We start from the raw sequence: 17,404 nt of genomic DNA on the forward strand, positions 1-17,404 counted from the left end.
TAAACTGTTGAAGGTTTTTCTCTGCAAGGTCTAAGCTTTTTACCACCACTGCGACATAGCCAGTAAGGTGTTAAGTCGAGGAAAAGAAAAATGTTCTCCTTGCCTGTAACATAATGAGAGTGTTTTGTACCTTGTCGTGGAAGGAAGCGAACTGGTAGGAGAACATGCAGTGTTTGTCCACCAAGAAACAGAAGCGTCTCTTCTCCTCCAGCAGAGCCTCCTTACAGCCGTCCGCGATGAACAACTGCATGTCCATCTGACGGCTTGTCAACGTTTCCAGGCACTGAAAGCAAACACATATGCACAATTCACTATAATATAATGTAATATAATAGAAGTCAGTTTGTTTTTAGTTATCCACGTCTTACAAACTACCCCCTAAATAAATCCTCATGTCTTATCTACCTGGCCACATGGTTAGCAGCCATCTAGTCCCTTTCACTGCGGATCTGTACAAAAACCCAAGGGCAAATGATATGAAAGGTGCAGGGTTCCTTTCTGAATATCCTAATCTCTCTCTTGCAGGGGAAAAAGGGTATTATTAGTTTACGCTATCGACAGATTCGCTTGCATTAGGTGTTTAGTGAAAGGACGGAGCAACAGGAGGAAGATGGGACAGGGCGCAGCGTTGTAGGGAGGGGATGTCTTATCTACACTGGCAGACAGTAAAGGTCAAAAGGCTAATGAAAGGACCTTGGACTAGTCTGTGTCTTTGTGCATGTGTGTGAAGTGAATCAACACTGTCTTAACCGTCAGCTTTGATCTTTCCTTCCCCTTAAACTTATTTTATCATCTTCACTGTATTGGTTTATTTGATATTATTATTTTGTGAATAAGAATGAACACAATAAAGCTTAATTTCCATTTATTTTACTCTAGTAAATGTGTTGTATAATTGTGTATGTATTATTAATGTGATTTCTGGCTCATGCAAGGCATATGTATGATTTTCTAGCTGCACAGAAATAGCGTTTACAATTAAACCAATCGTTCAGGTCTCAAAAAGAGCAATACACCCTACAGTCAGAACAAAAAAAAAAAGAAAATCTGAGTAAGTGAACCTCTTTTAACATTGTTTTTTCTTTGTCAAAGCCACACGTCAGATCCATATCGTCATCCTCATCCAGCTGGCTGGAACAGGCACGCCTGTAACGGCTGTTAATGCAATGGCACACACCCTCTCTATTCTCTTACAACCGTCCTCTTCTGATAAAAGGCTGAGGGCTTTATTTACCAGGAAGCTGTGGTGGGTTAAGTGCATTTATGAGTAAAAAGTTCAGATTCACATCTGTGTTAATCTATGTCCAGAAACATATTGCACAGGGAGATCTGGCAACAATCTGGTAGGAGAATGTGCTAAGTAACTCTGTCTGCCTGACCGAATGAGAATCCGTCTGTCTGTCTCTCAAATGCCAGGAAGTCCTTACATGAACCCGTCCATTAAGAGCTGATGATATCTCACTCAATGCCCGGTGTTATGATAACAGGCTTACCTTCATGGCTACACGTCAACAAACAAGCAAATGCAAATTTATGATGGAAACATTCACACACAGTCACAAATAGCACTTCTTCTTCTTGTTAGTGTCCAGCTGATTTCCCCTTAATTCCCTTTTTCTGACCTCTGTTTCTTCCAGTGAAGAAACCCTGCTCACCCTACTGCTATCAGGGCAAACTTTACTGAAGCACAATCCAATTACAAATATTATAATTACAAATTCCACAAAAATTAACTCAATATATAAAAATAACTCACCTTCATGCTATTCAAAACAAATGTTAAGTATACTCCTACTTTGCTGACTTCCAGATTCTGTTATATATATGAAAAGCCACTGGTATTTGTGATAAAGACCGACTGTATACCAATCATCAATGTGCACTTAAACTCACAAACACATGGAGTGAGGCAAGGCTGTGGTTTCATTTTCCACTTTCTTCAACATCTATATGAATAAATAAACCAGCAGTTACTTCTAAGTTACAAAAATATTTCATGTTAGTTAGTTGGATTCTGCTGGTTTTTCAAGAGTTTATTATAAATGTAATCAAAACCCTTGCCCCCAAATCTTTCACTTGGAGAGGAATAGGAGTGTGCGCCACACTAGCTGCTTAATATGTAAGACTGTATTTCCAACAAACCAAATGATTACCTAAATGAATGCAGTAGAAACACCAGATGTATAAACAATAATTACACACACAAAAAAAACATGCAGACGCTGTTTTCAACACATCAACTGATATTTATAAAAGAAAAATTGTGTCACGTACACACAGTTGTCTGGAGTTAGCTGCAGGTGATATGATGATAAGAGGACATGGAAAATAAGGTGAGAGACGTGTGTTTAGGTTGTTTGCCCGTTTTATTATTTAAAGTACTAGTCAGTTTTAATAATTTTTGGGTTTTCTTTTGGCAAATTGGAAATCTTGTAGCATTACATGCCAGTAAAGATAATTTGAATGAATACAACAGAGGTAAAGACGGAGAAAAAGAAAAAGAGAGAGTGAACACCTTTACAGAACTGTAGAAGTGGGTGGAATAATTTCTTCAAACAAGTGGATGAGGGAAAAAAGGGGGAGTGTGAAAATGCTATTTCAACACACGCATACACACCCTCTTAATCGCTTTACATCTGTCAACACTGCAGTGAGCTTGTTGCTACGGACAACCTATGTTTATGCCGAGAACTATGGATAAGAAAGAGCGAGGAATGGCAACGTGGAGACAAGACATGAAGAGAAAAACACACTTTTACCTCGCTGACACATAACAGCCTCCATACATATCTCAGTCTTTGTTTTTATCTTCTGTACAGAGAGGATAACTTGACCTCGCTTCTTTTTTTGGAGAGCCTTTTAATCAATTGTTTGACAGTTCTGACAGCTCTCTGAATCCCCTCTCCACTCTTTGACAGATCGTACTCTGGCTTTGAAGTGTCTTTGGTGTCTGGTGAATCATCTGCTGCTGTAAACTCTTAAGCCCTGACACCCTGTCTGTCTGTTAGCCGGCCCATCTCCGTCTGTAAGTTGTCTAAATCCTAATACCTGGCCTTAAATCAGATAAGTGAGCACAGCGGTGAGCGAACACTTTGACTCATGGCTCGGTGGGAAGGCGAGGGGAGAGAAGAGAAGGAAAGAGGAAACAGAAGAAAGTGAAGGAGGGATGGAGATAATGTGGGAAAGAGTAAGGAAGAATGAAAAACAAAAGAATGAGAGAGAAGAATAGTAAGCTTTCTTCTATTTTTTAGGTCCAGTTGCTCTAACATATATGCATTTATTTAAAATACATTGTAATTTATGCTATGAAGCATTTAGGGCTGCAACTAATTTACTTTATTATTATTATTATTATTATTATTATCTCGTTTAGCCTATAAAATTGTCCACCAAAACTTCACATGGCCAACAGGTGACACGTTTAAATTTCTTGTTTTGTCTGACCAAAAACCAAAAAAAACAGATGTTAGTCAATTTACTGATATATGACAAAGAAAAGAATGACATCCTTGCATTTGAGAAGCGGGAACTAAAGAATGTTTAGAATTTTAATGACTGTAAAAATGACTGAAGAGATCTTTACACTTGACCTCTCTGCAATTCAGGTTTATGTAACTAGAGAAAGTGATTAATAATTGTTGTAATTGTTTCTAGGCAATAATACGTCAAAATCTATGTAGAAGGTTAGAGCTGCAGTAACCCTATATTGGTAATGTAATTCCTTGTGTCAGTCCATTTTGGTTGTCTCTCTCACTTTAACTCTGCTAGGATAGAGGGAGGATGGACTGTGTTGACAAAACACAAACTCTCAAACATTCACAGACGCACATAAACGCACAGCCATGAAAACAGTCTGCCTGACTGGATCGATGGTAGGGAGGTTTTGTAAGATCTGAGGCTGCCGTCCTCTCAGGGTCACAGATTTGAAATTAAACACTTCTGCAAGTTTCATTTTGTAGAGTCACTGTTAGGGTGTGGTGGCACCATTTAATGACAACTTAAACCCACTGTTATGTCTCAACATGCCACAGTGATTAATTGTGTACACTCAGGTAAACCACCTGGAGTTTCTCCTCTGTTCTCGTAGGGCTGAGCTGCATTCAAATGGTTGCAACTTGCAACTTCACCTCTAGATGTCACTAAATCCTGCACACTGGTCCTTTAAACAAACATGTCTCAAAAGCCCACAGTCCATACTTCCTCTTTTGTGTTTGATGTGGAAGCAAAATGTTGCTATAAATGGGAATATCCACTTTACACATTTTGTCAATGGTTGTCGCAGATATCGGTTTATGATCAGATGACCAGCCAGCTATTAAGCGTGGCAGCACATAGTCAAAGCAGATCATTGTACAGTAGCTTATATCTGGCAATTCTGGTTTTAACATTCTTCCTGGTTTGGTTGCTTGTTTGTGCATGTGTGTGTTCACTTTCATCAGTGAGCATGCGGGTGGAGCAAGAGAGGCTTGCGTATGGGTGTAAAACAAGCCAACAACAGACATACATCTTCTCCTGCATGACTGCACAGACCAGACACTTCTCTCATTGTCCCCACCTACAGTTACACTGGCTTTGACATGGTGCGTCTCAGGTGTCAAAGTCTGTGAATGAATGAGTGTCTCTGTGATTATGTCTATGCGCACATGAACACGCCCGTGTGTCTCAAAGAAAGAGCATCCATTTATGCTGCGTCACGTGTCAGTAGGTGTGTCTACATCCATCTCACCTCGCTCTCCTTGTTCTCGTACTTGTTGGCGTTCTTGCCTTGACTTTTTCTCCTCAGCTTCTTCAGGTCTGACTGGGACCTTTCCAGAGAGTCCTGCTTCATCTTGTGCTCCATCTGGTACCTCTTAAACGTGGCCTGGAGGAGAGGAATGATCCACGTGAATGATGATATTTGCCAGAGCCATGTCAGGCAGCAGAACATCAAGAGTAGGTTTGCACTATAAGAATAACTGGCTCAATACTGATTTGCAAGTTCAGTTTAGTGGTATAAAGTTACATATCAAAAAGTCTTCCTGTACAAACTCATGTATCACATTATTAAGTATGCTGTCAGCTTTCATAGAAAAAAAAAACATTTTCACACTGCAGACAGAAGTCGCCCAAATCTGATTAGTTTGCTCAGTGAGAACAGCACAAACACATGCAATATGATCTTTCCAACTCTGATGTGGGTCACTTTCATATGTGGTCCAAATCAGATACAAGTCACGTGACCTCAGTGTGAACATTCATATCAGAATTCATGTGACTTTTACGTCACTCTAGATCAACATTCGTCATGCGTGTCACTTTAGGACGGCGTCCTGTTCACACTGGAATCTGAAATGGGCCACATTAAAAAAAATAATGTGAACAGCCAAGCAAATCAACAAAAGATCTGAGCCATAAATCAGAATAGAGCGCTAAGACTTACAGTGTGAATGTATCCCTTTGAGTTACATTGGTTCCATCAGCCATTCAGCCAAGAAGCAATTTTGACATTATACAGTAATAACTAACATTGACGTTTGTTAAAGCATTCAAAACATGCTTGGTGTACCACTTTGACTCATGTTGCTGCTGTAAACCAGAACCTTTTTTCTGCGTTGTGTTGCAGCAATTACTCCCATTAGGTCATAAGTGAATTGCCATGACTGCAGACATAATGACAACAATTATAGCACTGAATTAGGTTACGGTTTAAGTGACTGAGTGTAAATGAAACCCTCATGTCACCGAGTGATCACAGTTTTCCATCCATCTGCCTGCTGATGATGACAATTATCAATAATCAAATGTTTTACACAAAGGCCCCTTAGCTTACAGACCTGTTTATGTGTGCTTCCCAATCATCCCCTGTAGCCAACTAATAAACACGCAAAATGTACTAGACAACAAACCAATGATGAGGACAAGAACATAAAGAAACATACTTTTATATGGCAGTGTGTGTTGAGGGGGATGGATATAGAGCTGCTGCCACAGGATGACTCAGACACACACACACACAACACACACACACACACACACACACACACACACACACATAAATTAAAACTACTCACTGTCATGTATTTGACATCCATGTCGGTCTTTCTCTCCAGCTCGGTTATTATCTCCCTGTGGAACCTCTTAAACTTCAGGTGAGGAGGAGGAGGGACCAGAGAGAGGAGAGAGTAAGAAGACACACTGGTGATTATAAACTCAATGGGAGGATGGAGTGCAACAGTTTGTCAGCTTTGCTGTCAGCGCCAAACAGGGGAAATACTGTAAGTCTCAAAGAGAGAAATGGAGAGTGATCATTTAAAGTGTATCAGTGCGTGTGTGCGGGGGTGAGAGCCCAGTCCAAGGTTGCGCTTATGAATGAGTCAGAAACAAAGCGTGGGAATGCCCACAGACTTCTCTCCCTTTCTCTCCAGCTCCCTCTCATTAGTGTGAGGGTGTCGAAGCATTCCCATCACCAAACCCTTGTTCAGATGGAGCGCCGAATGAATTACTGAACACACACACACACACACACACACACACACACACACACACACACACACACACACACGCGCACACAGACGACCACGGAGACCTTGTCGCACACATTACACACACCCTCATTGTAGCCTGTGAAAGGTTTTCTTCCATGATTTTCTCTGACCTGAATTGATGCTGTGACTCACCAACTGGAGTCCATTAACAAGTCAACCCACTCACTGATGCTGTTAGCAACAATGTCTCAGAGGAGTGCCTTGCAACTTTTCGGCCCCAAAGTTCAGTTTTAACAGATTATTTTCAAACTCTGCTTTTATTTATTTTCCCAAAGTGTAAAGATCTGATAGTTCTGTGAGGGCTCGATAAACGATATAAATATGACCAATTATTGTGCTATTGTGCTGAAACAGTTTTTTGATTAGTGGATGGACAGAAAATTAATTATCAACAACAATCAATGATCAGTATTAAATGAAGAAGCAAACATTTGTATATTCCAGTTTCTCGTAGGTGAGATTTTGCTGTTTTTTCCACTCATATCAATACAAACTAAATAGTTTTGAGTTTTGTTTGACAAAATAAACAACTGGAAAAAGACAGCTTGGGCTCTGGGAACTTCTAATGAGCATTTGTCTTGTCTAACTGAAAAAAGAATCAAAAGATACATTTATAATTAAAATAATCACTAATACTGTGGTATTAGCATGCTAACAGCCTAAATTAGGCTGTACTTTCCTAATGCACCAAACTGTAACAGCTCCAGCTGGTGTTTTCCCAGGGCATGTTGAGGCCTGCCCCCTGTTTTCAGCAAGGAAATCAACCAACAGGTGCTCCTACAACCTAAACCTGTTGTTTCCCTTCCTTGTCCAATCTCTTCTCATACTTTGCTTGGCTGTGATGCTGCTGTAGTTGATGTAGGTGAGGAGGGCAGTGTCTATCTATCAAAGGTGGGAGGAGCAAAGAGAAAGCTATTGGCTGACTATGTTAACCACTAAATGGTGCTTAGTGATCTGAGGCTTTGCTTGCTTGCTTGGTTGTCTGGAAATATACTGAGCAACAGGTTCAGAGAGTGACAGTGTCGCTGACAAAGTGCCTTTGGGTGAGGCAGCACAATTGTGGAGCGGTTAGGTCACACAAGAAGTTTCAGGAAGCATGTACGTGAATGTAAAAAAACATATGCAGCACTCACGTTTTCTTCCAGCTCAAAATGAACCTTCCTGTGAACCTCCGAGATTTCCATCAGCACTACACCTGGCACACAAAGAGTGGGAGAAAGACAAATGTTCAGGTTAATGTCATAGGGAAGACAGGCAGTGATCTAATTGTCTGCTCTTGTTTCCTTTTTCTTTCAGACTTTTCTATACAGAATAAAATGATGCTATCTAAAGATACTGTGCAACACCGGCAACGGTGTACAATGACAATGAGCACAAGGTATGCACTATTTAAACTGTATATGAATGAGTGTATGGCTGAGAAATGACTGCATCATCTTGCGACCTGCTACAGATTATGTTACAAAGGATTCCCTTCGGTTAGATGAAAGGAAAATAAATATGTGTGCCTGGACCAGAAAAACCGGACCACCTACTGTTCTGCTAATCAAAAAGAGCTCAGATGGCAGGCAGCCACAAAATATAACCTTCTGTCTTTGCATGTTGCTCACAAGAGCAATCAAATTAGGATTATGGAGCACAATTATTATGTGGAAAAGTGTAATTAAATTGACCTCTCCGCTACAGTGCACAGCACACTGTCAGTGATTTAATATCAATCTAAAATCTAAAATAAACATACTTGACTTCACAGTGTAACAAATAAAATACAAAAACAAACTTCACCTTTTCCACAAGACTGCATGTCTATGACTACCTATAAAGCTTGTTATAACAAAAGATACAAATATAATTATAGTTGCCAAACACTTTTCAAAGGCCACTAATTTAATAAATAACAGCAAACGTTTTAAGTGTCATTGCTATGCAGCTTCATGTAAGAGCAGTAACTTTGAGCCAGATGGCCTTCACGCTGACTTGTGTCTGTTTCTAACATATTGTTTATGGCCCGGATAGTGCTGCTGACGGACTGAGAATTGTGCGATTGGCTGGTGAGGTCCCTTGACAAACACCATTTTTAACACCCCGCAGATAACTGGTAGAGATGAAGGAACAATGTGTGTGTTTCCAAAATGTGTGCGAGCCAACTATTCTGATAACTTGTCTTAGCACAGATGGAGGGTCACTTTATTGTAAGAACTATTGTAAGAAACTGCAGCAATGACATGTGGCTACAACTTCAAGTCATTCAAAAATGTTTATAATGTTTTAAATCTAAATAATTTGTAAGACTATATTGGTTTTTTAACTATGATTCAAATTATAGACAGTGTAAAATATGTGTTGGGTATATTTTCTGTGTGCAGCATAGATGTAGGATGCATGGCAGATTAAAGACTGGGATACATATAAAAGCGGATGCAAATTGTCAGGATGGAAACTTGACACTGCATGTTATGACTTTTTCCTGCACTGAGCTTTTCCCATAGGCATTTATTTTCCATGTACAGCGAGTAAATGTCATGACCAAAAGTATTCTTTAGTAGCCAACAAGTACAGCTGCACTGTACACAGGGGTGTTAACAGTGATGCAACATTGAGACATTTTTTAATAACAAATTTTCCACTGTACAGATACAGCGGCTTCTGCTTCAGAGCACATGAACAGCTAATTTGTCTGTAACAAAGGGAAGACAGGGGCCTTCACAGAAAGGAGGTGCTGGCTCAGTGATTAAACAACACTTAAGTCATTCAATATTTCCATATTTATTGAGGTTTGTAGATGTTGTAGACCAACACCGCAACAAATGCACAAAGCAGCCGTCTGCACAAACCCCACAGAAAAGATTTCTAAAGATTAATAAAAAGGGAACCGCTGTCCTTGTGCCCTGACAGTAATTCTTTGTGTTCAAATCCAATAAATCAACCCAATATCTAAAAGTATATAATTCCATCAGAGGTGGTAAATCCAGTGGAAAAAAAATCAGCTTCCTTTTCTCAGCAGTGCTCTGACGTAAGCAAATCCTTCACAGATGTTCAATAGGCTGTCAGTCTGATGTATCACTATGACCTGTACATTCATCAGTAGGTAAACACGGCCCTTCCCCAGCTATTTACACCTCGACTGCCCCGCCTTGCCTTACAGCAAGACTGGCAGTAAATCTGTCCTCTGACAGAGCAAATAAGGGGGTAGCAACAGTAGCGATTGGAAGAGGGAAGAGAGGGGAGAGTGTGTTAAGGAGGTATATAGTGAGGCAGGGAAAGATACAGTTAATATTCAATAAATGGGATCAAGAGTGTGTTAGAGTGCTGGAAGAAGCAAGAGACAGAAAACACAGCAAATGAGAAACAGGAGATTAAGAGGTTACAGGCATATGATTGCAAAGAATAAGAAAAATCCACCACATTAGTCCAAAGGGACGCTGGGTTAGAAGAAAACCAGGAACTAACAAGACCAGGCTTACAGCCCAAGACTGAATGCCTGACACACCTGACCTTAGCCTGCTTATCTTACAATAATAACGTAATCTTGAAAATGTCACCAGGTGCGGTAAAGAGTCAAATACCTGACAGACGGGATATTTGTAGGACAAAAAAAGTTGTGAGTCATCAACATATCACAATATCTAAATAATTGAATCAATTCAAATGTGTCATGTTACTGACTGTACACAAATGTCTCAGCTACAGTAACGTCACAGAAACCAACAGTGTTTTTCAGGCACTTTGCACTCATTTGTTTATTGTTGTCACGGTCTGTTCAAAACGTTGCCGGGCAACAGGTGTTCTCGATCGTGCAAGGTGCGAGGGCAAAAGTGTGTCATGATGTGGATAACACCACCAAGAAATCCACCACCATTAGCTAACAAAGCCAAACCAAGATAAACCCACACAATGCAGACGGGCTGCCTACGACTGCCTGTTTACCCAGGCTGTAAAAAGGGTCTGGAGTCGTGGCTGGACACACTGTGCTTTGTGGGTCAGTTTTACATTCACTATTACAAGGCTGATGGCTGTTAATCGAAAGCAAAAGGTAGCATCTGAGAGGTTAAATATCTAAAGCATAACCTTTTCCTTGGATGTTAGGATTGTTTGGAGTCATAAAATACACAAATGTGAACCAGAAAAGAGGTTTAGGATGAGAGAGGATCATCAGAAAACTTAGTTTAAGTCACTTTTATTGTTCTTCTGTCTCTACAAAGAAAGACAGCCCAACACCTATAGTAGTAGATGCATGCTTGTCCTAAGGGCACTGCAGTTCATATCAGTGTGGTCTCTGGTTAGGTGTAAATTATGCAAGCAAACGTGTCAGGTATAGGAGAGCAAGTAGAAAAAAAAATATGTTCTTAGTCTTTATTTTCTTCTATGATCCATGAAGTATGACGGATGGGTCCCACTCATCTGTCTGTGTGTGCTTGTAAAAAAAGGCAGAGACTCAACCATGTCATTATAAATGTATTGCATGAACAATGATAACTTGATTGCAGCAGATATAATGTTAAAGAAAAAAGTGTTATTAAGCTCCGCTCTTGAGCCATGCACGCTGTGGCTACTGTGGAGCAGAGCTACAGTAGAAGAAATAAAGTTAAATAAAGAAAATACATTTGAAACAACATTTTGCTGGTAGCATGCAAATCGGCCCACAGTTCCTCCACTGTTTTCTGAATGTGGGCAAAATAATCCTGGCGTCTGAGAGAGCCACCTGACACACCATGCAAACATGCTTGGATTATGTAAAGTGGGCCTGATGCCATTTGAACAGACCAGGACTATCAAAGGACGGCGTGTGTGTGAGTGTGTGTGTGTGTGTGTGTGTGTGTGTGGGGGGGGGGTCTATGAAGCGTCTGCAAAGCCCTCGCTGCTGTAAAAGGACAAGATTGGATGAGATTCAATTCCCTGCCGATAACAAAATGCTGCATGGTCATGGTGTCTCACAGGCTGTTAAATACTCGTCAGTCTGTTTTTGGCAACAGTCCTTGTCAAAACTCTCTTAGAAAGCCAACAACATATTTTAGGTTCCAGCATTAGTAACACTTAGTTTCACCTCAAATAAAGTTATAAGATATAAAGGCTACAGCAAAGCCCACAACTCATGGTGTCTATACATCCTGGTCCTTCAGATCTTAATTCCTGCTCCTGGTCTGACCAGAGAAGGAAACAAAGTCGGATACCCGAGTGCATGACTGAAACAACTGTTGACATTTGAACTCTGGCAGAGGAGGGGAGGAGGAGGAGGAGGAGGAGGAGGAGGGAGACTAAAGGAATTAAAAGGAAGAAGGTAGGAGGACGAGGTGCACCGGTCCTCCAATGCCTCTCGAGAGTATCTGGTTTCTGGTTGGCTACGCGTCACTGAAGCTCAGGTTTCTGAAGGGGCAGCTTCACTACGTCCACTAGCAGGCTCAGAAACAAGATGCAGAGACCTTCTTTTTCTTTTCGAAACACCTCTTGTTTCTAGCAAGAAATTCTGCTTCCTCCTCATCTCAGCAGAGTTTATATAGCAGAGGTGCCATAGGTTGGACACCCTGGCTGGTTATAGGGAAGTGTACTACAGAATCCAGTTACAATGCATTTAGGATTGTAATGCTGGGTTCATTAGATTAGATGGTTGTTTGTAGTGCGTATTTAATCACCCCCTGCTCTACATAATCCCCCATAATGACTCAGACTAAAGTGATCCGTCATGAGACCAGAGTGCCTCTCCCTGTCTCCGTCTGTCTCTCTCATACAGGGATTAGTGGATCCTGGAGTGTATCCACAGGTCACGGGTGAGTGAGACTCAGTCTGGACATCATGACTTCACCCCACATAAAATGGTTTTGTTGTGTCATCCCTAGAACTTATCATTTCTAGTTTTTATTTTTCAAAATGACTTTGAATATTAAAACAGGTGATTATACTGATAATAATCAGCAGTTTGTTTGCATCCCTCCCCTCATTTCCTCTTCACTTCCTACCACAGGAAGCATATTCCATACTCTATTTACTGTATACTCTTACAGCAGGAACCAACAACAACTTTTACAACTTTAAATACAGTTCAGTTCAACAATTCAGTTCAAACTGAAGCTAAAGTGCTTCACCTGCACAATGAGTATATCTTATAAGCTACGGATGACAAACTAAAGCATTTCTGCCATGTGCTTATGCTTACGTTTCGTCGAAAATATGATCACAGAGTATCTTAAAATACAGTAGACACAAATACAGGCACATCCATAACCTGATATACTGAAGTGATGAATCACCCAAAATCAATATTTGGATTTTGTTTAATAATCAACAACTTGTAGATTTCGGCGCAGCTGGCAGTTAAACATTTATGAAGAAGAAGCTTTAACTATGGTTGAAAGAACAAAAAAATTAATTAAAACTTGTCACTCCTGCAGCATAATTCATTTCTCAGTTGTCCATATTCTCATATGCTGCAAACACTCAAGTCTTTGCAACAAAAACAATGACTGTTTCCAACATGTTGAACAGATGGGACAGATGGAGGGACGGAAAGCTGAGATGTGGATTTATTATCATACTATTTTGCATAATAAAAAGTTAGAATTCATTGTAGATAACACGACCGGCTGCGGTTCTACGTTGAGGTGCAAACTTTTACAGCCAAACTTTAAGTCTATACAAGGTGAATGTTTAATTTTTTGGGTGGTATATCACTTTAAGTGTGTCAGGGAATTGACACCGATACAACAGCAGGCTCGTCCCATTGTGCTGCTGAATTTAATTAGCAGTTTTGCTGCTAATCAGCAGGGGAGCTGAGAGACTTACAGCGGTTAAATCAAAGTGTGTCACTAGTGACAATGTGTTAGGATGCCAGACATCTTTGGACTGCAAATGAGCTTGTGGGAACTGAAGTCTGGGGAGTTGGTTAGAAGCAAACAGTGAACCAAACAAACCCTCCGCCACAGTGTATTTCTTAGCTTAAAACATGCACAGTAGTACATCCATCACAAGCATCAAGCTGGCATTAATCAAAGTATAACTGCTGCTTTTCCCTGGCTTGTGTGCCTCAATGATAATGGGAAGATTTGACGGCACAAATGTTTACTTATTCTTCTTGTTTACCTTCTTTTATCAAAAGAAAAGTACAACAATTTGTTCAAAATTCAGCAGCAATGCCTTTAACTGAATACCCACAACCAGGTTTTTTATGGATTCTCCACTGTATATCAAATATTTGAATCTTTATGAGACTCACTGCAGATTTCTCTGTCCAGGAAGAAAAATATTTCTTCTCTATGGCCAGGTTTGGCCATCAGAGCTTTTGGGAAATGGACTTACTTGCATGTTGAGTTCAAGCTGGCTGACTGTTAAACCAGTGACTGAAGGCATATTTATGTTACCTAACATCATCTTACGTTTATTACTATTTACCTCATTGATCTTTTCCTATTGATTTGCGAGGCACGGCTATAAAAACACTACAATTAAAAATATAAACATCCAGACAATGTCTTCCATTAACTTCTTCAGCTTATATTGATAAACTCCACATATACACTGTATAGAGGCAACCCCGGGAATCAACAATGCTCCTGAGAACCAAGTGAGATAAACAACTATTTCAGGAAAACAGGAACTATCTCCACAGTGTGCACATCTTCACCCAGTTTATCCCAGTAGAGAGCCAGAGGACAGGGCAACATGGAAACTTACCTAATTCTCTGGAGACAGGAGACACTGCAGCACTCTCCCCAATCTTAGACATTGCATCAAAATACAACTTTCCCGCCAGGGTCATTGCTGGGAAAATGATAAAATAATCATTAATGTTTGTCAGAATAGTTATAGGCTCCCTAATACTTGTTGAAGACCTCTGAACACCCAAAATATTCTCTAAAAAAAAACGTACTAAAATTTACTTTTCCGGCCACCCTTCAACGTTCTAGTTATAAGCGTCTGTATTTCAAGATTATAAGTTATAATGAATGTTTATTAAAGGTAGTAAAAAAAATGCTTACCAGCCACTGATTTCTCATAGTTCTTGCCCAGGTTGACCAGATTCCTCAGTCCCGGGTTGAACTGTTCCATCACACTCTGAGTGGGTGGAGACAAAAGGACAGACAGTTAGTCATAATCTCATTCAAGGTTTTAATGGTTATGCGGTTTCAAACACTACTGAGTTAACAGGTGGGTGACTGGCCACCTGAATGAGTGACATCAGTGACATTGTAAATAAGGTGGGAGAAGCGTGAAATACACGGTTGTGTTAAACCCTGTGGACCATTTATTAACAGGCGCTATGAACTATGACCTTTAGGCAAAAATTCACCTGTATGCCATACAGAGGGTCTTACATGTTCCATGGAAAATGACACAGAGACTGAAGAACGAGACAACGCTGCAAAAAGAAAGGAAAAGAGGAGGAGGGGGGGGGTCCTCATTCTTAACATTCCTTGATCAATGTCACAGAGTGGAACTATCATCCGTAATCATGTCTAAGACTCAGGGCTTATCTCTGTAATTATGTAAATTATTGAGCCTCTCTTTGTGATTACTACGAGAGGATAAGGTCTTAGCTTAGGTTCACACCCAAGCCCAGAATGCAGGAAATTATACAAATTAAATGATACAAGTAAACCACATTAAAATAACACATGGCAAACAATCACATGTGTCTCTTTCATGTGTCTAATAGTAATCACAAACCTCTGCTTCAGACCTTTAAGACTAGAACATATAAGGTACAAATACTGCTCATATGATGTTTGTATATATAAACAATGACATCTCAGATCCTCTAATTTCAATAATTTACGAAACGTATACCTTAATTGAAATCTTTGGGTAAGAAAGACAACACAACCTTGCCCTAATTTGCTGCTCTGTTCATATTCTGGAAACCTTGGGGTAATGTTGATTATAGCTGTGAGCGAGAGGTGAGAGCTGCCAAGGAGCTTGCTGTATAATCTTACCACACAACACACACAGCCAGCTAAATTATTAAACCTGGAGTCTTTTTCCTGCATTTCATCACACCAAGGAGCTGTGGGGGCTGTCCCGAGAGAAGGCCAACGGACAAAAGCTATTCAAGAAGGATAAATGCTTGTGAGAAAAAGCAGTACGTCTCTTTTTTCCCCCCCTCCTGCAGCCTCTTTATACCCACTTACCTTCACTTTGACACCTGTGGAGCGCAGCATGCAGACCTGGCTACACAAGTGTGGTAAGTTAAAAGTTTTGGTGGGAGACTTTTTAATTGGCTAGATGTCTCTTTTAACCCAACTGAAATCACATAGTGCTCCATATGACTGGTCATTAAAACAGTTTTGAAGGACACTTGCCCCCCCCAACTATCCAACATCAGCAAAGTAACAGAAAATCCAATTTCAAAGCACCCACTTATCTTTAGAAAATAAATTCAACATAATTACTGGAAGGCATAGATGCCAGGGTACACTTAAGAGCAGCTCAAATGATGCTGATCAGCTGGGGCAGCACTTTAATGAGGAAATGGCATTCCTAGGGTGGGGCTATTTTCTTCAAAACCAGTGATCCAAACTCACTAATAGTCACTTACTGGCTCTCAGAAAAAAAAAACCACCTCTGCACTCCAAGTAAAAACTGTTGCATTTAAACTGTTTCTACACTGTATTTAACTGATGAAGAAGAGGTTAAATTGAGTTTAGAGGCTATCAAAACACTTAAATGTTGTTAAATGTTAAAAAATAAGTTAGGACATGTATTTATAACACTCTATGCTATCATAAAATACATTAGCCTATACATTATGAGCCAATATTAACTGAGTCGAGGCTGACTTCTACCTTCAGTCCATCTTAAAAACACCTGTTAGTCGTCGTTCAGCTGGTAAAAGTCACTGAAAGTTTAACTACAGCAGGTAACTGTTTCAGTAGTGGACACATGGATGTATGGAGGGGTTTTTTTTTTTTTTTTTGTCTTCCCTCCTTTGTCGTGTCGTGGTCGCACCTGTTGTATTCACACCAGCACTCACCTTGTATGTACTTTCAGTTAGCTTGAACACCTCCTCCGCGCCCCTCGACATGGTTATCGATAAATCCCTCGCGACCAACCAAAAGAAAAACAAAAAAACAAAACAAAAACAAAACAACGCCAACCAAAAAGGTCCAAGAAGGAGTGTGTGTGTGTTTGTGTGTGTGGGAGGGGGGGAAGTGACCAAACCTACGGGTACATTAAATTCCTCATAGCCAGCAAGAGACGCAAGACGCACACATACCAACAAAAAGAAGAAGAAGATAAAACTGTGTCGCTAGAGGAAGAAACAGAGGAGAGTGAGTGCGCTGCTGCTGCTGCGGGTGAGCGCCGGAAAAAGCTGAGCTGTCAAACTTGTTGTAGGTGGTTAGTTGAGAGAAGGGGAGGAGGCCTGTGGAGGTAGGAAAAGGTGGACAGGTGTCAAGTCAGCCGAAGTAAAAAAGTATAAACCACTTTTCCGGTTGGCTACTTTCAAATTAAACCTTCTGTTTGTTTTTGTTTTTTTTATTAAATCACTGACCACAATGTGTTGCAACCTTTAGAGGGAAATGTGTGACAGATGGGTATGTTGATATTTCATAGTAAAGCCTTAACTGGTAGACCTTTTTTAAAAAATGTTTTGGCCCTAAAGGAACAAATCTATAACTTATGAGAACATTTTACCTCTATTATTATGCTTTAAAATCAGAATGAGTGTACTGACACATATGCTTCCCCACATTGTGTTGCTCTCAGTGTGCAGAAATAGACATACAGTTAAAAACAACAAAGCCGAACAGGTTTAGGTTAATGTAAACATTTAACTAATATAAACAGATATAAAGATACATGTATATAAAAGCATATATATAAAAAAATAGCAATGAAATTTGCAAACAAGAGAACAATAGTGCAAAAATGCTGGAATAAATATGGAATAA

The 17,404-nt window shown here is 40.1% G+C and overlaps 1 protein-coding gene across 1 annotated transcript in view; it reads right to left on the reverse strand.

The window, feature by feature from the left end:
* Positions 1-16,846, reverse strand: part of baiap2l1b (BAR/IMD domain containing adaptor protein 2 like 1b) — a 29,931-nt gene extending 13,085 nt beyond the window's left edge. The window contains exons 1-7 of the mRNA XM_051387283.1: positions 16,486-16,846; positions 14,495-14,570; positions 14,190-14,276; positions 7,658-7,719; positions 6,051-6,122; positions 4,727-4,861; positions 131-283 (exon numbers count right to left, since the gene is read on the reverse strand). Coding sequence (XP_051243243.1) covers positions 131-283; positions 4,727-4,861; positions 6,051-6,122; positions 7,658-7,719; positions 14,190-14,276; positions 14,495-14,570; positions 16,486-16,536 — 636 coding nt within the window. The 5' untranslated portion in view covers positions 16,537-16,846. The remainder of the gene's footprint in view (positions 1-130; positions 284-4,726; positions 4,862-6,050; positions 6,123-7,657; positions 7,720-14,189; positions 14,277-14,494; positions 14,571-16,485) is intronic.
* Positions 16,847-17,404: the final 558 nt, after the last annotated feature.

This window comes from Dicentrarchus labrax, unplaced genomic scaffold, assembly GCF_905237075.1.
Source record: "Dicentrarchus labrax unplaced genomic scaffold, dlabrax2021, whole genome shotgun sequence".
Lineage (NCBI taxonomy): Eukaryota > Metazoa > Chordata > Actinopteri > Moronidae > Dicentrarchus > Dicentrarchus labrax.